Here is a 24,201-nt window from a genome sequence, read left to right as displayed (position 1 = left end):
TGTAAAAGGGCTTACCCAAGGATCACAGAAGGTGGGTGGATTAATTTTAAAGGGCTTATTGGATGCTTTCAATGTTAATTTTATTCTTCAAAAAAAGCTCAGTGTTGGACAAATGATTCTAGTGTATACATAATTGTATAGAGTGCTTCATCTTTAAGCTCAAGTGAAATGCTGATAAGTGGCTATTGATTTGCCAGTTAAGAGCTTAAAGTGCTTAAATGAGTTATTAAATATGGTTATGTAAGACAATTAAAAGGCTTTAATTATTGCCATTAGTTTCCGCTCAATAACTTGAGTAATTTTGAATGGATTCATTTCATACTTAATAGGAAGGTTCATTTCCATGAAAGCTCGGACAAGATCGATAAACAAAATTATTTGCTAGTTATTTCCAGAGTTATTGCCCTTTGAAGAATTGCCGAAACAGTTTCCGCTCAATAGCTTCAGTAATTTTGAATGGTGTATTTCAAACTTCATAGAATGGTTCATTGCTATGAAAGCTCGGACAAGTTTGATAACCAAAATTATTCGCTGGTTATTTACGGAGTTATGGCCCTTTGTAGAATTGCAGAAACAGTTTGCGCTCAATAACTTAAGTAATTTTGGATATATTCCTTTCAAACTTCCAGCTTGGCATAACCAAAATTATTCGCTGGTTATTTACGGAGTTATGGCCCTTTGCAGAATTGCCAAAACAGTTTCCGCTCAATAACTTGAGTAATTTTGAATGGATTAATTTCAAACTTGGTAGGAAGGTTCATTGCCATGAAAGCTTGGACAAGCTTGATAAGATTTGACGCTTATCTCTCCAAAATTTATGCACTTATGGCCCTTGGTGGCAAACTGCTCATTCTACATCTGACGGGCATATCATGTACCGTCTCTCGGAACTCTTGTTAAAAATGTGTCTTGGACATATCTTCTATGCTATTTTACCTGGACTAACTAGATTTGGTATGCATATATGTCTTGGTTGTTGGAGTATCGAGTACAAGAAGTATGTCACTTTATCCTGAGATTGGTGAACAGCTGGGTAAATAAAGAAATGATTACCAATGGGGGAGTACGGATTGCCTTGCAATTATTTGCCTTGTTATTTAAAGGCTTTTATAGCACATGTGTGGGCTAATAGATTGTTATGAGACTTACAGGTGGTTTAATGTAAGGGGAATACATGAACTCATGAAGGAACACTGACAGAACAAAGACAGGGCTTTCTAAGCCTTTAGTCAGCTGAGTGCCTAAATAGCAGTGGAGAGGGCTTATAGAACTAATATTTTGAGACTTAGTGTTATTGTTTAAGGATTAACCTTTTATTTTGTTTAGTTTATGAGATACTAAATCCAATGGAACACGAGGTAAATTGCGTAAACGCTTCGCATTTACGAACAATTTACAGACTGCTCCATTGGATTTAATATCTCATAAACTAAACAAAATAAAAGGTTAATCCTTATATTTACAATATTTTCTTTTAACAATAACACCATTAAAAGGGTCGGATACAAGCATTTACCTTGTGCAATCTGCGTTCAAAATTATTTTGACGTCATGTTAATCCATGCGAAACAGCCATTCGTAAAAGCCGTTGACAGACAGCTAAACCCCGCCCACTTTATCCGTGACAACAAATGAAAAAAGTTCCTCCATTTCATTATTTTTGTTCACATAAAATATCCATATTTAACTTCATACAATATCGTCATAATTGTATTAGTAGGTAATGGAATAAATAATTTTATATTTGTATGAAATTGAGGTACTGGGGCAAAATACTTATTAGAAAATACTAATGACTGCGGGCGTCAATTTTTTAAAAGTGATGTGCCCAAAGGCGGGAAATAGAGAGTGCTACCATGTCGTCGAGCGATAGTGACTAGCCTAGGCCTGGTGGAAGTTGAACGTGCAGTTATTGAAATTGCTGGTTGTAAGCAAACCAGAGTTTTGTACAGATGACATGTACACTGTATGATGTGTATAAATCGTTTGTCGACCGAGTGACTGTTAATGTAACATTTGGGAGACGAGAAATTTGACCTACATTTCTAGGAACGATAGCCATTGTTTCTGTGCCGACACTCAAAGATGATAGAGTGGAGCTGGTGGAGCGTTTTTGTATTGACGAACAATCGTGACTGTAGCTTCTGACACTAGCTTCATTTTTATGACCGGTCATGAACATGACCTGTCTTGTCTCGAACCCGACATAATTTGGTGTCTCGAATGCAAGGTAGTCTAAATGCTAGCGTTTGTTTGTAAACATTGACACGAGGTTTGCAGAAAGAAGTCTGCCCATATTTTCTTACGCAGTGAACTGGATCAAGTTCTACACTCAAGTTATTGAGAAATAAACAGACTTGCCTTCACTTGCGTTATCGATTCAGAACAGTGGCAATTGTAAATATAAGCTAACCAATCATATACATCAGGTAGAGATGTCTATTATATTGTAGTTTACTTTTATTTTACTTTTAACAAAGTTGTTTTAAAACATACAATATCTACACCAAGGAATCAGAAAAAAGGAGAAAATGTGTAAGAAAAGGTATCCCTGCCTGGGAAGAGGAAAGCAGCCCAGAGCTACACTTGAAGACATAATAGACTTCTCAGGGCTAATACGAAACTTTGGAGCAAGTGTTGATGATTGAATAGCTGATGAGATGTATGAAGGTTGACAGTGATGAAATTATCGTAAATTTTGTGATTTTTCTGTTTCAGGCTGAGAAGCGGCGCTCTCGTGCGAAAGAAGGTGAGAAGGAGTCATGTAAGATATCAAATTTTATTCCTTTTTTTATTTTTTTATTCCTGGATGTGGCACAAGCTGGTTCTACGGTCATTCCGTGTGTGTTGTGCTATTTTGCATTACACCTGCGTAGGTGAGTAGAAAAACCCTAAATGTTTTTAATGTTTGGGCTCAAGGTTGAAATAAATGATGGGCAAAAGGCTTAATTGTGTGATCAGGTCTGGGCAAAGGCTTAATGGTTTGGGGCAAAATGGATTAGTTTAATTAGATGACAATCTCTTTGCCACATTTTTGTGCTCAATATACTTTTCAGGCTTAATAGATGGGTTAAGTAGTTTCACAGAATTTGGGCCGAGGGTTTATACCTTTAAAACTTTGGATAATGGGCCATCTTTTCTCATTTACTGGACAGGCTTAAGTGGTAAGCTAGAGAGGAAAATTCTTCACCATTTTGACACATTTACATGAAATCTTTATAAGATATTTCTTAATCCTTTCACCCCTATGCAACTTTAGTAGACTCTCCCATGAATTGATCTGGATGAGTCCATTATGGTCTTCAGTACTAGTGGTGAAAGGGTTAAATGTTAAAGAAAAACAATTCCAGATTTGATGAAATGAAATGTGGTGGCGGTTTTAATGCTCACCTGATTTTAGTCTCTGCACAGTTTAGCATGGCTCCTATGTATATATCTATTCTCAACCCTCGCACCCCTATGCAGGGTACATCTTACAGACTACCTACTCATTTTATTGTAGGCATTATGGTATGGAAGCGTCATATATCCTCCTAAGAGTACATTATATAATTACCGTGTTTTGTTCCCCCCTTTTTATGTCCCACTAACTACATGACTATAGAACATAATGGATATTCAGTTTGTCAATGTTAACTTTGATATGTGGGATGAAAATATATGTACAGTTGAACTTGTCGCATTGATACCTTGATAAGTCAAAGTGAAATCTTTGTCAAAATTGGTATTATTTTAATGATACAGATGTCTCAAATACAGGCAAACCATAGTTATTAAGTGTTATTCTGAAAAAGCTCATTCTGGATTTTTTCATTCAAGAAAGTGAAATACTGTTTCATTGATGCAGTAAACGTATTACTTATATTTTGATTTTTGGGGACATGATCTGTATTATGACGCTCTCCCATTATCCTCAATATTCTTTAGGTGATCGTGTGACGCTATTCCGTTATCCTTGGTATTCTTTAGGTGATCGTGTGACGCTATTCCGTTATCCTCAATATTCTTTAGGTGATCGTGTGACGCTATTCCATTATCCTCGATATTCTTTAGGTGTTCGTGTGACGCTATTCCGTTATCCTCGATATTCTTTAGGTGATCGTGTGACGCTATTCCATTATCCTCTGTATTCTTTAGGTGATCGTGTGACGCTATTCCATTATCCTCAGTATTCTTTAGGTGTTCGTGTGACGCTATTCCGTTATCCTCGATATTCTTTAGGTGATCGTGTGACGCTATTCCATTATCCTCAGTATTCTTTAGGTGATCGTGTGACGCTATTCCGTTATCCTCGATATTCTTTAGGTGATCGTGTGACGCTATTCCATTATCCTCGATATTCTTTAGGTGATCGTGTGACGCTATTCCATTATCCTCGATATTCTTTAGGTGATCGTGTGACGCTATTCCATTATCCTCGATATTCTTTAGGTGATCGTGTGACGCTATTCCATTATCCTCGATATTCTTTAGGTGATCGTGTGACGCTATTCCATTATCCTCGATATTCTTTAGGTGATCGTGTGACGCTATTCCATTATCCTCGATATTCTTTAGGTGATCGTGTGACGCTATTCCATTATCCTCGATATTCTTTAGGTGATCGTGTGACGCTATTCCATTATCCTCGATATTCTTTAGGTGATCGTGTGACGCTATTCCATTATCCTCGATATTCTTTAGGTGATCGTGTGACGCTATTCCATTATCCTCGATATTCTTTAGGTGATCGTGTGACGCTAATCCATTATCCTCGATATTCTTTAGGTGATCAAGACATGATATCACTCTATATATTATAGCTCTATCGGTTCAACTGTATATATATTTATGGTATATATTTATGATATATAAATAGGACAAAACTTGTGATTAATATTAAAAAATTAGGCTAAATATTTTATACAAGAATTATTGATAAGTTCTGGTGTCAGATTCACCAGGACCATGAGATGAACCAATATGTTATGTTGTTATTTATGAAGACTTTGTTTCAGAATATCTATTAAACAAGGTATTCTTACCTCTTTAAGGCCACAGTTAGTTCATTGTGTGTTTTTTTTTTGCCTTTTGATATGAATTCCCGTCTAGTTGAATATACAGATTTAATTTATTCAGAAATGTTCTTTGCTGTGGAAGATAGGGATCATAATCTCTTACTTCATCAGATTTCATAGCAATTTAGTGTAATTGTGTAATGTAGAGTGCATTCTCTTTAACTTAATAGCAGGGATTTCGCCAGGGATTCCAGTCCTTAGATAACACAATTTGTCATCATTTTGCCACATATTTGATTAAAAGTGTAGTGGTTTTTTTCATATACCCCATAGTTTGAAAAGTACCCAAGCTGTACATATAAATTTCAGTCTAACTTGATGTAACACAGCCTTTTACAATGGGTCTACTAGTACTGCCGACAAAGGCTTTAGTTCTTAACACAATGTTTATTTTGATGTTAGTAAAATTTCAGTTGAAATTAGGGATGGGCCTTTTCAGAACTCTATAAGATACCTGGCAAAATACCTAATGAGAGACTATTCAGAACTAACATATAATGATTATCCAAATATTTAAATACTTTTCAACAACTTTTTGCGATGATTTGAATTTGCAAAGCTAGGAACAATGATTGCTGTACAATGTGTATCAAGCGTTTGGTTGTGTTTGAATAAATTTAGAAACATACTTGAATTTTACAATTGTCTCTCCTCAACACAATTAAGATAAAAATAACAATATCATAAAGCAAAATCTGTGAACAGTCTGGTTTCAAAAGAGAAATTGCTAAAAATAATTAATCAAAAAATAACAAAATAAATGTAGACAGTAAAAGTGAATACAGTAGGACTGGACAAGCTCATGACTCCATATCTCAAAACTGTACTCTAAATTGTAGAGAAACCACTGTACATACAGTAGGACTGGGCAAGCTCATGACTCCATATCTCAAAACTATACTCTAACTTGAAGAGAAACCCCTGTACATACAGTAGGACTGGACAAGCTCATGACTCCATATCTCAAAACTGTACTCTAACTTATAGAGAAACCACTGTACATACAGTAGGACTGGAGAAGCTGATGACTCCATATCTCAAAGCTGTATTCTAACTTGTAGAGATATCACTGTACATACAGGAGGACTGGACAAGCTCATGACTCCATATCTCAAAAATATACTCTAACTTGTAGAGAAACCACTGTACATACAGTAGGATTGGACAAGCTCATGACTCCATATCTCAAAACTATACCCTAACTTGTAGAGAAACCACTGTACATACAGTAGGATTGGACAAGCTCATGACTCCATATCTCAAAACTATACTCTAACTTATAGAGAAACCACTGTACATACAGTAGGACTGGACAAGCTAATGACTCCATATCTCAAAACTATACTCTAACTTATAGAGAAACCACTGTACATACAGTAGGACTGGACAAGCTCATGACTCCATATCTCAAGACTATACTCTAACTTGTAGAGAAACCACTGTACATACAGTAGGATTGGACAAGCTCATGACTCCATATCTCAAAACTATACCCTAACTTGTAGAGAAACCACTGTACATACAGTAGGACTGGAGAAGCTGATGACTCCATATCTCAAAGCTGTATTCTAACTTGTAGAGATATCACTGTACATACAGTACGACTGGACAAGCTCATGACTCCATATCTCAAAACTGTACTCTAACTTGTAGAGATATCACTGTACATACAGTAGGACTGGAGAAGCTGATGACTCCATATCTCAAAACTGTATTCTAACTTGTAGAGATATCACTGTACATACAGTAGGACTGGACAAGCTCATGACTCCATATCTCAAAACCGTATTCTAACTTGTAGAGATATCACTGAAATGGTTTAGTCTATTTTTTTGCATCACACATTGATAACTGACAATTAACATACTGTGGCTTATTTAGTCCTGCATACAATTCTTTTAGCTTGGTGGTTTCTCAATATTTCTGCAAACTATGCGGAATCGCTTTACGACTCGAAAAAAAATTGAATTGGATTCATTTTATAAATTAATTGTGTTCGTTTTCTTTTTTTTACATGGAAATTCTAGTGTTATAAAATAATTAAAATTTAGTCATTCAGTAACTGTGTTCAAAAGTTCAATATCTTCAACTTTATGATTTGTTTAAACATGTACTTATGTTGAATAAATATGAAAAATTTCACTTTGTATGGAATTTAGGAATGTGTTTGACATTTTTGGCTTCGTGTGGGTATTTTAACTGACCTCTATTTTAGTGCTGATATATAATTATATATATTGTGTCTTCATTTTATTACTGCACAGCTTCGGCTGTTTATACAACATTACCTCCCCTGACAGCTGTGATTAACACTCGATTTGAAGCATCAATCTTTATTTAAAACTTGCCAATTGACTATTATCATTTGATGTACACACTAACAATAATCTGCATTTACTGTCTGTCGCTCAGATCTTACATAAATCAGCATTTTGACGATTACGAACTAAATATATACATTTATCACATATGCACTGTTTGGCATATATTCACCCATGTAACATGACCTATCAGCCCTGTGATTGGTTATAAGTTTCAATTGTTTCAATTGTGATGTCACACCTAGGACAAGTACATGACATCACAGACTTACGCACTGGAGTCAAAATGGCGTCTTTTTACATTTCAAGGTTGTATGAAAATTGTCATTTTACACAAATAAATGCCACAAATCTTGATTATGTGATAAAAAGGATCTTATACTCATTTTCATTTCATATGAAATATATGAGACTCGTCAATTTTTTTTCATTTTAGCTCGCCAGAGACTCACTAAATTAAAAAATTCTTAGACTCGTTTCATAAATCTCATATGATATGGAACTCATGTAAGATCCTATATATTCAACCAAACTTCTCCATTTCTTTTGTATATATCTGTCATATCAGTAAAACATTGTAGATTCCAGCAAAATTAAATTAAGGAAAAAAAAAAAATCCCATTCAAAGTCTGTCCTTTTTATGAATATTTGTTTGTATTTTGACAAATATCAAAGAAAAAAAAAGTTGTATTTTTTAAGACTAAATTAATTTAATATTCTCTATTACTACTAAGTGTCATGTCCAGGTAAGGTGATACAATTTAAACAATTGGTTAATGTTAGATTTTGTCTTAGTCAAAATGCTGAATTATGAAAAACATAGTGGCAATGCAGTAACTACAATTTCAATTAGAAGCCCTTTCGTTTATTTGCTTATCAATGAAAAGTTTTCATTATTGGCTTTGAGCACATTTTTATGTTGTAATTATCTTATTTTAACAATTTTAGTTGAGAGGTTGTCTGAAGACCTTTTGTGTTTGTGGGACTTTTTAGTCCGTGTGCACAGCACAAGTTTCATTGGATTTTTTTTAACAGTGATTGAAGGGCAGTAACTCTGCTTCCTTTATAATATTTCTTAGAAGCTCAGGAGTTATTGCCCTTGTGTGTTCTAGCTCAAGTAGAATAAAAAAAATCAATGTGCAAAAATGAATTCAATGTTTCAAAATACCTTAAATTTTATTATCAGTTGTGAAAATATGTTTTCTAACAAGTTTTTCAATAACATTAGGATGTTTTTAATGTTTAATAAAGCAAATTAGTAAAATTCAAAATATATAATTGAATAATAATGTGTATTTCTGGCTGAATGTTTCCATGAATTGATGCAATGTTGTAACCCTGATCTCTAACAAACAATTTTCCTACTGTTTTTCATGCCTCCTTTTGGATTCTACTAACTTTACTAAAATGTCAATAATGGTAAGTTGTCATTTCAAAAATTTTGATTACTGTTTTGGGGGAAATGGTTTCATAATCATTTGAACATTCAGTATGTTGTTGTAGATGAACAATTTCTTATTTTTAGTCACCCCTGGGGGAACCCCAGTGGGGACTATTAATTTCGGTTTCAGTCTCAGATTTTGACCTCTGTTGTCTTGGGCTGTTAAGTGTATGCCTCTGTCGGAATATGCCAGCCGCTAATTACAAGCTCTTGGATAACTCGTATAATGATTTCCTTTTCAAACAGGAATAGGATAAAACCTAAAGGCGTTCCAAATTTCACATGTGAATAAAATATAACCTAAAGATGTTCCGAGTATGAATCGGGCACCTTTGAGGTTCCTGAAGGGGTAAACTTTCGTATTATAAACTGCTTTTGATTGATTTAGATATTTTATGTCTGACCAACGACCATAAATCCTAAGCATAAAGCATATAAAAACATATCAGATTTAGCAGGCACATATTTCATATAACATCACAAATTGTTAATAAGATACTGTATATGGGAAAATGATGGAATAAAACACTCAGACAATTTAAAGTAATGTAAGAAGCAAAATAAAAGCAAAAACTCAAATAAAATGGGGGATCAATAAGATGAAAGTCAGGAACATATAGAACACTGGCAGATACCACCTTCCCATGTGTGCAACAGCCTACAGAAAACCTTGTAGTTTTCTGCTTGTTGATATATTTGCGACATGCTTTCTGATCAATTCCATGTGTTGGCATGGCTACCTGAACAGCGTGTACATGTATGTATTTACACCTGGTCATTGTTTACCATTTTGATTGACAGGTGTAGCTTGGTCAATGATTTATCAGAAAATGATCATACAGAATGATGGGGTGACTTTCATGTCATTCTGACATATTTCTAGTTTGTTGTTGTTTTCGTTGGCAATGAAAACTATTTATTTATTCTGTGGACATTGTGTTACGTTTCATTGGATATTTTGTTTAATGTTTAGGTTGTGATTCAACATATTTAAAGATTGACGAAACATTTATCACTAAAATATTTTTGTTTTTGTTAATGATCAACCTTTTGCAATTAGTTTGATTCAAGTTTGTAAGACAGTTTTTTTGTACCACCACAAAAAGTTGTTGGGTATATAGTGTTATCCTTGTCTGTACATACACAAAAAGTAGTTTGGTATATAGTGTTATCCTTGACCGTACATGCACAAAAAGTTGTTGGGTATATATAGTGTTATCCTTGTCCGTACATACACAATAAGTTTTTGGGTATATAGTGTCATCCTTGACCTTACATACACAAAAAGTTGTTGGGTATATAGTGTTATCCTTGACCGTACATACACAAAAAGTTGTTGGGTATATAGTGTTATCCTTGTCCGTACATACACAAAAAGTTGTTGGGTATATAGTGTTATCCTTGTCTGTACATACACAAAAAGTTGTTTGGTATATAGTGTTATCCTTGTCCTTACATACACAAAAAGTTGTTGGGTCTATAGTGTTATCCTTGACCTTACATACACAAAAAGTTCTTGGGTATATATAGTGTTATCCTTTACCGTACATACACAAAAATTTGTTGTCCATATAGTGTTATCCTTGTCTCTACATACACAAAAAGTTGTTTGGTATATAGTGTTATCCTTATCTGTACATACACAAAATGTTGTTGGGTATATAGAGTTATCCTTGTCTGTACATACACGAAAAGTTGTTGGGTATATATAGCGTTATCCTTGTCTGTACATAAACAAAAAGTTGTTGGTTATATAGTGTTATCCTTAACCGTACATAACCAAAAAGCTGTTGGGTATATAGTGTTATCCTTGTCTGTACATACACAAAAAGTTGTTGGTTATATAGTGTTATCCCTGTCCGTACATACACAAAAAGTTGTTGGGTATATATAGTGTTATCCTTGTCTGTACATACACAAAAAGTTGTTGGGTATATAGTGTTATCCTTGACCGTACATACACAAAAAGTTGTTGGGTATGTAGTGTTATCCTTGTCCGTACATACACAAAAAGTTGTTTGGTATATAGTGTTATCCTTGTCCGTACATACACAAAAAGTTGTTTGGTATATAGTGTTATCCTTGTCCGTACATACACAAAAAGTTGTTGGGTATATAGTGTTATCCTTGTCCGTACATACACAAAAAGTTTTTGGGTATATATAGTGTTATCCCTGTCTGTACATACACAAAAAGTTGTTGGGTATATAGTGTTATCCTTGTCCGTACATACACGAAAAGTTGACTTTTGACTTGACATCTGTGACCTTTACTAAGTTTTGGTGTTTGAATCAGTCAAGGACTGAACACTATAGCTGGGGTTATGCAACTTCACCTGCTTATTCAGTAATGGGTAAAACATGCTGCACAATATGATTCTGACCTTGACCTTTGACCTTGAGCTCTGTAACCTTGCTTTCATTCTGAAGTGTGGGAGCCGGGCATCTGTCTTCTTACATACACATTTCTTTTTTTGGATCATGCATGGTCAGTGTTGAATGGCATGTAGATCGAAATTGAAGATGAGGATAAAATGTAAATATTTGTAATGACATAATTGTCGAACTCTTCTGGCTCTATATATATATACTATTCCCATTATGTGGACACTTTATCTGGTTAAGCCAGCATATAAAGATATGTTTTAAATTAGACAAACTGAATACAGAAAAATATTACATCAGGAAGAGAAAGAGTGATCTGGGTTAAAAGTCTTAGTTGTTACATCCATCTGTTGTAGGGTGTTGTGGTAGACCGGATAAGTAAATAAATCCCATTTTATCTGTTGTAGGGTGTTGTGGTAGACCGGACAAGTAAATAAATCCCATTTTATCAGGTTGAGGATTTTTTTGGTCATTGGTGGGATATGTTTCTTCCATTATTTAGTCCAACCTGAACCAAAATTACAACTTTTCCATCCCATAATTTCAAGATTGCTTTGGATAATTGGTTGAAACATGATTCAATGTTTCATTTTGGTGATAGACAGCTATGGGGAGTGCCACCTTATTATTGTCCCTCTACCTCCCAAGGTCAAGGTCAAGTTTAGAAAATTATAGGTTTTGTCTATATTAATGCTGTAACACTCTTGAGGAAAGTTTATTACAAATTATTTTACATGAAGAATGATCTATGCTATAGTATACATATATTTATTAAAATAGATCATTTGTTAATATAATAAAGACTGTTTTAGAAAGAAATTCACTGATGTGTCCTAGATAATTTTTTATAAAAAAACCTTCATATTGTCAATTTAACAAAATTATTACTTTTGATATCAGTTCATTCAATGTCACTTTTTACTGGATTCTTCATATGTTTCTAAGCATTTAAAGGAAAAATATAATTTGCTTACTTAATCTTACAACATCTACTTGGTGTTTGATAACTAAGATTATTATACAAACCATCCGATGTTTTACATCTCACTCACAGCACCTTTTACATGTTGCCCGACACAGCCTCACCTAACCCTATTAGACAAAACGTGTGATTGGACAAATGAAGTTAGCAGTGTCAGCGAGTACCAGGCACTGTGACCCAAATTAGCATGTTTTTCCTGATGCTGCGGATGTTGGCGATTCTCCTTTTAACGGAAAGCCGTCTGGGGAGAGTTTATACAATTGTCTGTCATATCTGTGGAAATTTCACAGAGACTGTCTCGATTGCAACCTTATATACCCGCTTGTCTGGGATACTGTCAACATTTTATACGGAGTATTTATTGATTCACGCTTGTATCTATATCTGGAACCTTTGACAGGAAGTCAGCACTGTACTGCCTTGCAGATATGAAATTTATGATACGAATGCAAAGGAACGCATAGAAAATGTAGGTTAGAGTCGGTAGGCCTAGATATTATAAGAAAAAAAATCCCAACAGATTTTTTTTACTAACATTGCTTCGTCCTTAAACATAACTATTATTAAAATAATTTCATACATAAAAATATGACTGGGTTTAAAGTTCTAGTAAGGAAGGTAATTTTGTCTAAATTCAGTTTCTGAATAAAGATTTTTCTGTCTCTTGTGATAATGTGGGCTGTCATTTTCAGCACATCCATAACGCCGTAGCTCTAATATTGATGAGCTGCGAAACTCTAATTGATAAAGAACTTTTCAGTCTTGTCATATGTGAGATCTGTAATATTCGACAGCTTTCAAACAGTGGTGTTCTTGTAGGAATATAGTCAACTCCCACCGTCATAGGGAACTATGAACAGTGTTTTAATTGGAAAATGTATGGATTTTTTTTATTTCAATACATTATTACTCTGTTGAAACTACATGTATGGATTGTCCAAATTAAATTAATTGTTGAATGTTTGTATGAGAAATAAAAGTAAAAGTATAGTTATCTGTGGTATTAGGTACATTAACCACCACTGTTAAAAAAGAAAAGTGAAACTTGAAAAAAATATCTGCCATTGATTTTCACATGAAAATCTCTTAAATATAAACCACACTAAGTCAGTCAACAGGTATAGGAAGATCAATGATATATTCATGAAATTTTGACTTAGATTTTTACAATGACTTTCATACTTTTGATTGGCTAAAAGATTCTGTACAATTACTAAATAGACCAACCTTGGTGAAAGGTGTGTAATAGTGATAACAAGGTCAGTTTATCAATAGGATTATAAACTTATTACAGGGTTAAACCTTACTTCTGATTGGTTGATGAAGTGAATTCTTCAATTCTGATTGGTTGCTGGAGTTAATCAATTCTGATAGATTTCTTGAATGAGAATGGTTAATTCCAAAAAGCTTTATGATTATGTTCCAAGAAGGATATTAATCAATATTGATGTTAAGATTAAAAAAAAAAAATGCCTTTGAAGATTTATTATGCTTGTTCAAGAAAAACAAGAATAAAGAGGTTGCAACACAAGTCCTATGTTTACCCAATAAATAAATAAATAAATAAATAAAATAAATAAACATGAAAATGTGACTTGATAATAATAAGGGATACAGATGTTCTGTCCTTCCTTACTTAATATGTAACGACCATTAATATCAAAGGAAAGGAGTGAATTCCGCTGGGAAGCAAACTGTGATGTGAGCATTAAGTTGTCAGAGCAACATCATTCTAAGTGAATTCAGGAAAAGATTTCTGGAATTGGAAAAACCTTTTATCTTGTGTTTTGCGCAGGAATAACTTTTGAGCAAATAGGAAAAATATTTTCATGAACTCGGGGAAATTGCTTGCCGAAGGGTATATGGAATCAAAGAAGTTCTATATATCTGTACATGGCATTAACGATAGAAACAGTGGCACAGGAAATGATTGATTGAGACGATGTCATTCCCAGATGTTGTTGTTCCGGGAATTCTGGCTCCGTATAGCAGTGGGCAATGACAGAAAAACAGAACTTCATAGGGGTTTATTTCCTAGAAATGTTGTTATTTCTAAATTTGGATGGGGAAAAGATAAATGATAAAAATATTTGTTGCTAAATGAATCTCTGATTAAAAACTGATTAAGAAGAATTATTGATTTTAAGTTATTAAAATCATACAAAAACTTTTTTTTTTAAGTGTATTCTTTATCAAACTTATTATATTATAATTTATATGCATTTCTGTAGTTTATATTTCCCAAAACATAATGAAACCTTATCATTGTCTGAATGCTAACACTCATCCATAACATAGTCTTCCTCTAATTGAGCAACATTATCTGCTGTTGGTCTGAATTCTTTGCATATGGCAAGCATGGTAAAACCCTGATAAAAAGTAATGACAAGAGTGTACATACTTCTCCTAGTTGTAACCAAAAAGGAAGGAGCTCTTGGCTTGATCAGTTGTACAAATGGGTGTTTTTTTATACAGGAATGAACACGAATTAAAATCCCAACTTTGAAATGCAAATAGAAGATATATCTATTTAAAGATGAAATCCCACTGAATTCTGGCAATATTTTTCTCCTATACATCAACAAAGATCTAAACTAGGATAGTGTGACAGAAATCAGAAAAGAACCCATCATTGAGTAACATCTCAGTGGAACAGTGAACCCCTCTATGTTCTAGCATCCATTTATTGAAGTATTGGGCCACATCGTTAAGTAACATCTCAGTGGAACAGTGAACCCCTCTATGTTCTAGCATACGTTTGTTGAAGTATTGGGCCACATCGTTAAGTAACATCTCAGTGGAACAGCGAACCCCTCTATGTTCTAGCATACATTTATTGAAGTATTGGGCCGCATCATTAAGTAACATCTCAGTGGAACAGTGAACCCCTCTATGTTCTATCATACATTTATTGAAGTATTGGGCCACATCATTAAGGAACACCTCAGTGGAACAGTGAACCCCTCTATGTTCTAGTATACATTTATTGAAGTATTGGGCCACATCATTAAGGAACACCTCAGTGGAACAGTGAACCCCTCTATGTTCTAGCATCCATTTATTGAAGTATTGGGCCACATCATTAAGTAACACCTCAGGGGAATAGTGAACCCCTCTATGTTCTAGCATACATTTGTTGAAGTATTGGGCCACATCATTAAGTAACATCTCAGTGGAACAGTGACCCCCTCTATGTTCTAGCATACATTTATTGAAGTATTAGGCCACATCATTAAGGAACACCTCAGTGGAACAGTGAACCCCTCTATGTTCTAGCATCCATTTATTGAAGTATTGGGCCACATCATTAAGTAACACCTCAGTGGAATAGTGAACCCCTCTATGTTCTAGCATACATTTGTTGAAGTATTGGGCCACATCATTAAGTAACATCTCAGTGGAACAGTGACCCCCTCTATGTTCTAGCATACATTTATTGAAGTATTGGGCCACATCGTTAAGTAACACCTCAGTGGAACAGTGAACCCCTCTATGTTCTAGCATACATTTGTTGAAGTATTAGGCCACATCGTTAAGTAACACCTCAGTGGAACAGTGAACCCCTCTATGTTCTAGCATACATTTGTTGAAGTATTAGGCCACATCGTTAAGTAACACCTCAGTGGAACACTGAACCCCTCTATGTTCTAGCATACATTTATTAAAGTATTGGGCCACATCGTTAAGTAACATCTCAGTGGAACAGTGAACCCCTCTATGTTCTAGCATACATTTGTTGAAGTATTGGGCCACATCACCATGCAGATACACCATACACACTGACTTGGTACTGCTGACAACTCATAGAGATGTTTTATTTTAGTCGTACATCAAAACCAAATGAGACTGTCTTTTGTATCATATTACACACCTCATTTTTAATTCATAACAAGAAAGTGATGAAAAATACTACATGTACGTAAAAATACTTGAAAAAAATCAGTGGAAACTCATATTGTCTTTGTTCTTTACAAAGTTCATCTGTGTTGTCTTTCATTTGTAAATGGAATGTTTGTAAATAAACAGAAGGTCAAATCTTCGATCGGCTGATGATGTGTAAGCCTTGAGATGCTTTAAAAGGAAATTTTACTGTCTGGTTAAATGTTGTATATCAATCAAATGCTTCTTACATGTACATATTTGTGACACCTTAAACAATGTATGCATCTACCTGGACTGTCCCTCTAGATTCTAAATTGTCTGTGTTCTCCTTCAGTTTCGCTGCGTGACCCTGACAACCATAAAGTCTTGATAGAGGGTGTCCTGTTCCGTGCGAAATACCTCGGATCTACCCAGCTAATCTCCGAAGGCCAGCCTTCCAAGGCTCTCCGCATGATGCAAGCTCAGGAAGCCGTTGGCAGAATCAAGGTCAGAATGGTGTTTGATACGGTTTTAACTCAATGACCCCTGAAATTTCATAATGAACTAGTCCAACCTATGAATTGGAAGAGTTCAAATGTGTCTTCAGGGTTGAATGAGTTAAAGAGGTCTGCTGCCTTGGATAAGGGAAAAATCTTAGATCTTCAATTTTTGTTATCAAATGTACGTATCACAGAAGTCTTTTAATTTGAGTTCTGGGCGGTCAAGAAAAGGAACCAGTTTAATATATTTCTTTCACTTCTTTGAGAAGAGAAGCTTTAATGCTCATACTAACAAGGGTTCAGTTTTTGCAGTATTTCTTTTAATGGAAAGTTGAAAGGATTATTTTTAACTTAAAATCTTACTGACCCAATTACAAGACTATTCCCCATGGCAAGGGCCATCACCTCTTTTGAAAACTGGAAGCTGAATGTAATGATGTGGGCTGTGACTGACAAGCCAAACTAGTGACTACATTTACTTGGTAACCTAATTGTGAGAATCTGCATTTCTATAGAAAACAGGTGTAGACCATTGAAAGCCTGTGTGAAAACAGGTGTAGACCATTGAAAGCCTGTGTGAAAACAGGTATAGACCATTGAAAGCCTGTGTGAAAACAGGTGAAGACCATTGAAAGCCTGTGTGAAAACAGGTGTAGACCATTGAAAGTGTTGGTTGACATGCTGACAATCACATGTGTTCTTTTTTCACATCGATGACTTTTTTGTATATTAATATTTTACATAATGTAAGTATGGCACATTTTTGTTTTCATGTTTGTCTACAATTGGTGTCTCTATGTATGTTAAATATTTAATTTTAGAGTTACATATATTACATATTCTAATGTATTTCTGCTGAATATTCATATCCATATGTTTATTTTGGAAAAGTGATCATGTGGAGGAATAGCATTTAGTTAGATTCACTTTATGGCAATTAAATTAGTAATTTAGTTAAAATTAAAACAAAATAATGTAAATATCTTTTTACTTTATTTCACTTAAAGTGTAAGAATTTGGTTGATGTTCAATTGTTTCAGTGATTTGCCTAATTTATAGAAATGATAATTGAGTGAGTTGAAATACCTTTGCTTGTCTATGTAGATGAGCATGTTTGGTGCTGATGATGAATTAGGAAGTATTTCAGTAACTTAGCAGAAATTTTATTCAACTTAATATCTACTAATTTAATCTATAGTAAAACATGGTCACACTGCCGTTGTACAATTTTGAATACATTTGATGGAGAGGTATCAAATTTAAGGAATTGTTAGGTTAAAAACACAACGTTGAAAAATGGCTGATCTACAGGAATGGGGTGGCAAATGATTAAGGAGAATTGAATCCAGGTTTCAATTGTATGTGGTTTAGGGCCTTTTGTGTTGTTCTGGCATGGGTACTTTGTAAAGCTTTAACCATTTCTCATCAGAAAGAAATAAGAGATTTAGTACATTACATGACTTATAACTACTAGAGGTTATTAACAACACTAACAGCAGTCAAGTTATTGTTGTTGATGCTGTTGTTTTGTAAAAGTTCTGGTAGAAGCACAAAGAAAGGAAAGTGACTGCCCAGCTTTAACACAAGGACTATATAGTGCTCATGTAGATAGCCAGTGAACATGAGATCTTTGACAAAATAGTCAGCTATTAATGGCTTCAGTATGTTGTCACAGCTCTTACTGTTGGGCACATTGTTGTTTATGGTGGTGTGGTACTTTTACCTTGGGATTAGTCGTTTAAGCTTGGGATATGGAAATGGTGCTCAGCTTCAGTTGCTCTGTCAACTTTTCTCCTGTACAACATCTTAAGAAATATCTATTCAGAATTGTATTATCAGTAATCTCTTTGTCCGTTGGTTTCATTATCAATATTTCCACATTTTGTTTTGCTTTGATTGAAAACATTAAATTGGCTAATGTGGCCTCTGATTGGCTTAAATAATTTTGGGGATTTTTTTCTTTCTTGAGAGCTGTGATTTTGTTTATAATCATAAACAGGAATTTGTAGGAATTTGTTGGTCTGTTTCATTCAAACAGGTACACAAGATTTAACTAGAACAACACAGACTTTTGTTTGAATTCTTTATAATTCTTATTATTTCAAAATCTCTTAAATGATTTTCTGTTATGACAAAAAACTTATTAAGTTAAATTCTCTCCAATGTTTAAATATATGTATTTCCAATAAGTGGCTTATATATTTTGAAACATTGCATGAAGCTTAAAAAAGCGTTACACCACTAAGACAGTAGGGTGCTGTATGATTAGCATTTCCTGTGTACATGTATAAATCTGTGCTTGCCTTTGTTTCCCACGCTGACCTGTTGACAGGCGTCGGTAAGTCTCAGTATTGTCCTTCACTGTTGTCCGTTATCTCCCAGCTCGTACAGTGTGTCACGTAGCAAACTAAACCTGTCCAATGTAGACAATTCTAATACAGTGAAACCTGTCCAGTGTAGACAATTCTAATACAGTGAAACCTGTCCAATGTAGACAATTCTAATACAGTGAAACCTGTCGAAAGTGAATACCACAGGGACTAATAGTTCCTGTCGGAATAAATCAGTGTTCAGATTTTACAGGTTCTTTTACCATAGAAATAGGGCATGGTCAGATAAGACAGGTTATACTGTGCAAGTCCTGTTATCTTGTTTGAAAATGGAGGCATTTTATGTTCTTGATGATGAATGTTTTGATATTAAAGGTGAAGCTAAGGTCAGATGGCATACTGATAAAAAACTGCTTATACAAGTTTGTATTACTATTATCTTCATGTTATTTGCTTAAACATACGATTAAGGTAAAAAGGTCAAGGCCATTCAATGTCAGATATTGCTAGAATTTTATAACGCATGTTATGATTTTTGTGCTCTTAGAACCAAATTGTTGTCGCAAGTTTTCCATCTGTGTCTCGTTTGGTCTCTGTTCGTCTGAAAAATATTGTGTCCATATTAATAAATTGTATGTAACCAAAATTAGGGTAAATGATCCCCAAAAGGGAGAAGAAGAGGCCTATTGAATTTTGAATCTCTTTAGTCAAAGGTCAAGGTCACAGTGGGTATAAATAGACACATTTCGGGGAAATGTTGGTTTCCTGCTTCTATTTCTTGAACAATACATCAGATCTAAAGCAAACTTAAATTGCTGGTGCCCCTTGGAAAGAGGAAGATATGTATTGAGATTGGACATACATATGTACTAGGTCAAAGATCAAGGTCACAGACGCTAAAAATAGATTGAAATTTGTGAAAACGTTGATATCTGGATGGTATCTCTTGAACAATACATCAGACCTAAACCAAACTTGAATGGAAGAGGAATATCTCGAGTGATTTCTGGTTGCCAAACTAAGATGTAGACAGCTAATGAATACCAGGTAGACCAATTTGACAAGTAGGTTCGCTTCTGGAATATTAAGTATGGTTTATTTTCGAGCACTATAACTGGGCATATGATCCCAAACCAGATGTTTATTAGGGTAGCATATGTCAGTTCTTCACTAGTTATATCATGGTTTTTAGGTCAAGGTTACTTTTGAAGAATTAAGCTTCATCTATGAATTACTTTAAGATATTTATTGTCACGCGTTAACTGCTAAGTTAATAAGTAATAAGTATTCTCTTTTTAGACTGCAGCGATTTTACTGTATGTTGGTATAGTCATATTGATTAACAGAAAGGAAATAGGATTTATCGGTTTGTTTTACTGAGTTGAACTTTGTTTGTAAGCTCCGTTTTTATTTTACCAGAAATGGACAGGTTTGGTTTTGTCAATGACACTGTTGCATGTAGATGTTACTGTAAATACTTCATGTCAAGATATTTTTGTGAATATATCATTTTGTTATTGCTCCCCTGTGTGAAGGGCAAGTGAGTTTAGGCCATGGCACAGCTTTGGTCGTCCATCCGTCTGTCTGCAGATTTTCTTTAAAACAACATTGGGAATAAACCCAGACAACAAGAAACATATTCAATTTGGAAAAAAAATGAAAAAAAACAAAACCTGTGTCCTGACATCTCTTCCTTAACTAATAGGACAATTCCAGCAAAACTGGTTCATCAGGGCTAACACGAATTGGTATGTAGGTATGTTTTGGCACAGGAAGTATGTCAATGACCTGTATACTTATATAAGTGTACAGCTCAGTCAATAAAGAAATCATTACTGGTGGGAGACTATGGATTGCTTTGCAATGCTTTGCCTTAGTAAGCCTTTAACTTACAGTTTTGGTTTATATAGGAGCGGGGGGTCGGTTAGCCTTTGGTTTGCAGTTCTAGTTTGCATCTGAAAAAACAACAACAAAGAATTGTGTACTGTACTTTATCATTATGAGGCAAATTAATAATTGCCATCACATCAGTGTTATTGGTCCTATAAACCAGAAAACTAATACAGACTTTCCCCATTACCTTTCACTTTCAATTACTATACACAAGGATAGGTGAGCGAAGCAGGTCCTCTGGGCCTCTTGTTAGGCTGTATCCAATGTTTCCATGATTTAGTATTGAGCATGATTATATAGGGTGTTGACCTTTGTTATGCTTTATGTTTCACCTATAGTCATACAATATCCTTTTTAAATCCAACAAGGTCAAGGTCGAACATCAAAGATCAAGTTCATTGTATTTTGTTTTCGTTGCAAGTCATTGAACAAATAATTCATCTAAAAATACACAACTTTAGTACTATTCCTTGATTTTTTTGCACTACAAATGTCCATGTCATTGTCATTTAAACATTAGATTTCTGAGGTCAAAGGTCAAGGCCATTTTATGATTTGAAGGTCACTGTGGAATGGTCATTTGAAGGTTAGGGTATTTTTTTTGAATTTTATTATATGACATGATGAATAAAAAATATCTCGGCAAAAATGATCAAATAACAAAAACATATAATTAAAACTCACAGCCGTCTTGCTAAAAGTTGAAATTTGATTTCAAGGCGGTAATAAGGAAGTGAATGCTAGAATCAACTGTCGCCGATAAATGACAGCTCCCTTGAGGAAGCAACTGACATTTTTTGCACCTTTTTGACATGCAATGCTGTCACAAATCTAGGCTTGGGAAACACCATAAAAATAATTGGAAAATTTATACCTCATTCCCCTCAGCAAAATTCTGAGAGAAAAAAATGGATTTCTGAACCAGTGATGGTTTCTTCATTAAATGATGTGTCATTAAATATTTTGCGTAATTGTTGAAAAATTCAGTTGAATTCTGAAATCGATGATGACATTAGCCTTTCAGCAGTTGTTTCGTGGCATTTTATTTCTCCAGCAATGTTCCCTGTTTAAGTCGGACCTGATTATTTTGGCATTTGAAGGATTTTTAGACCAACTGGAGATCGAAATCAACGACTGATATCATTTTCATTTAATCTTTCCATAAAGTATAATGGATTAATGTTATTTTCACTGAGTTCAATGAATGTTTTCAAACATTTCTGTAGGTTGGCATTTTCGGAAGAACAATTGTACCAAATTGTTATATTTTATTTTGTGGAAGGATTAATAACAGTGAACCATTTACAAAATACCACTTATTTGTAAAATGTAAAGTTATTGGGTGAAGATATTTGATATTCTTAGTTTCACACTAATTATGGAAAAAAGAATGTTACGTCCTTAATTTATGAATTATTTATCTATTGCCTTTTAAAAGAAGCTCAGTAATTTCATCAAAGGATCATTCTTTGATTTTGATGTAAAGAGTTGGGCTGGTTTATCAACTTATTACTTAACCAGTTAAACCTGTACAGGGTACCATTTGAAATAACATCCTCTTCGCAGTAAAATGATTGGCCTTAAATTTTAGCATGCATGTACTTAAAGAAAAAATGTAAAGTTTGTCGAACATGTATTCCAACATATACTGTGTAAACTAGCAAAATAAATTACTTTTATAAAAAGTATGAAATAAAACCTTACATATGTATTCCGACATTATGTGACCAATACAATGTGCCCACAGGCTGTCAAATTAGACAGGTTTCACTGAACACTAAAATATATTCAGATATTTTAAGAAAATGTGTTTAGGCCAAATCTAATACTAAACAATAATACAGGCAGAATTACAGTTAAATAATGAAACAAACAAACATAGTATTTATCAATATTTAACTGAAGTTTGAAAGACATAAATGAGAAAATGAAAACCCTGTTATTTTGTCCCAAGAACTAAGTTATGATATGTTGTTACATAATATATTATTCATGGAATTTGTAGAAGTGAGTAATCTTCCTTGAATTAAGAGATATCAATTCATACATTTCTCTGTTTATATTTCAAACATATTGTTTACGAAGTCCAAACCACCATTCGTGGAAGGTTTCTAGTGTGGAACTCTTCTATAAAAAAGATTCATAGCAAAACAATACATATATCCTTAATTAGATAACTAAAGTCTACTTCATTACATTTATTATCTCCCCTGATTTTAATCATATTTTGACTCATAGAAATTAAAATAGCTTTTAGATTGATTTTTTTATCTCCTATTTAGAACTTTCAATACACCTGAAGTAAAGTTTCGGTGTTGCTTTTTAAGGCTATTTTGATAGTTGATCATCGAGCCTTGTTCCGGTGAGGAGGCTGAAATTACTGTAGATGCTGTATGATTTACAAGTTTTGACTTATTTTTGCAGACACTTGGTGCACTACATTTTGGTGAAAAATTTCAGGTATTTATAGATTTACCTGAAACACATCTTACCTGTGTGGTTCACCTTATACAGGGAGCCTTATACAGGTCCACCTGTGTATGGGTTTATCTCGGACGACCAGTCGTGAAGTAGTCTTCATATTTTTGTTAAAATCACAGCGTTTTTCTAATTTTGCAAATTATTTTTACTTTTTTTTTTTTTTTTTTTTCTGTGGTTTTTTTTTTTTTTTTTTTTTTTTTTTTATTCTGTGGCTTTTTTCTCTTTCAATAGATCTGTGTTGTCATAAGTATCTTGTGTGTTGTTTGTAATATATCTATATATATTTACATTGTCAATATTTAGTATGTTTTACAACTGTCCAATCAAAAGTGTGATATAGATGTTTGTTAATTATGACCATTTATAACAGGACCAGTGACACTTTTTGTTATGAGATATTGTATGAATATATGGATGGTTTTTTTACAAGATTTGTGACATATTTTGTTGCTGAAGAATACTATATACCTTCTGACTAGGAAAAACTAGGAAGGTATAAAAAGAGACTTTGTAATAAAGAAGTGATCATGAAAAATTTGAATTGGTATGAAAAAAATGAGAAAGGTGTCCTAAAAAAACTGTTTTAAGTGAAAAAAGTTGCGACTTTTTGTCTTAATTTTAGATTAAAATTGTAAAGAAAATGTTGTTTATGAACTGTAAATAAGAATTTTTTGATGTTGCTACGAAGTGTCAACTTTTTTCTCTCAAAAATGTGTGTTGAGTTTGGATGTTTAATTTTGCCTTTGTCAATTCCACATGTGTCAACTTATTGCTTTTCATAGTTCTGTATGGTCTTAACTACTGTATTTATTATTGATTTAATGTTGAAAGAAACACAATGCTTTTAAAGTCTATAAAGCATAGAATTTTATAACAGGTCTACTGTTCAGCTTTTTGACTCTTCCTTATGAATACGTAAGATTTATGATATTACCAGTAACCTTCCGCTGC

At 34.0% G+C, this 24,201-nt stretch overlaps 1 protein-coding gene across 3 annotated transcripts in view; it reads left to right on the top strand.

The window, feature by feature from the left end:
- The window catches only part of LOC110456002, a 132,563-nt gene that overhangs the window by 34,645 nt on the left and 73,717 nt on the right, over positions 1 to 24,201 (top strand). Inside the window, exons 7-10 of one of the 3 annotated variants that reach the window (XM_021506512.1) lie at positions 2,719 to 2,749; positions 16,402 to 16,553; positions 18,879 to 18,884; positions 23,194 to 23,229. In XM_021506512.1, the coding sequence (XP_021362187.1) occupies positions 2,719 to 2,749; positions 16,402 to 16,553; positions 18,879 to 18,884; positions 23,194 to 23,229 (225 nt within the window). Of the gene's footprint in view, positions 1 to 2,718; positions 2,765 to 16,401; positions 16,554 to 18,878; positions 18,885 to 23,193; positions 23,230 to 24,201 lie in introns of all 3 variants that reach the window. The other 2 variants (XM_021506510.1, XM_021506511.1) reach the window with 2 other exon arrangements.

The sequence above is a fragment of the Mizuhopecten yessoensis genome, unplaced genomic scaffold, assembly GCF_002113885.1.
Source record: "Mizuhopecten yessoensis strain PY_sf001 unplaced genomic scaffold, ASM211388v2 scaffold8449, whole genome shotgun sequence".
NCBI classification, from domain to species: Eukaryota; Metazoa; Mollusca; class Bivalvia; order Pectinida; family Pectinidae; genus Mizuhopecten; species Mizuhopecten yessoensis.
The sequence above is the reverse complement of the archived record's forward strand: the minus strand, read 5'-3'. Positions and strand labels throughout refer to the sequence as shown.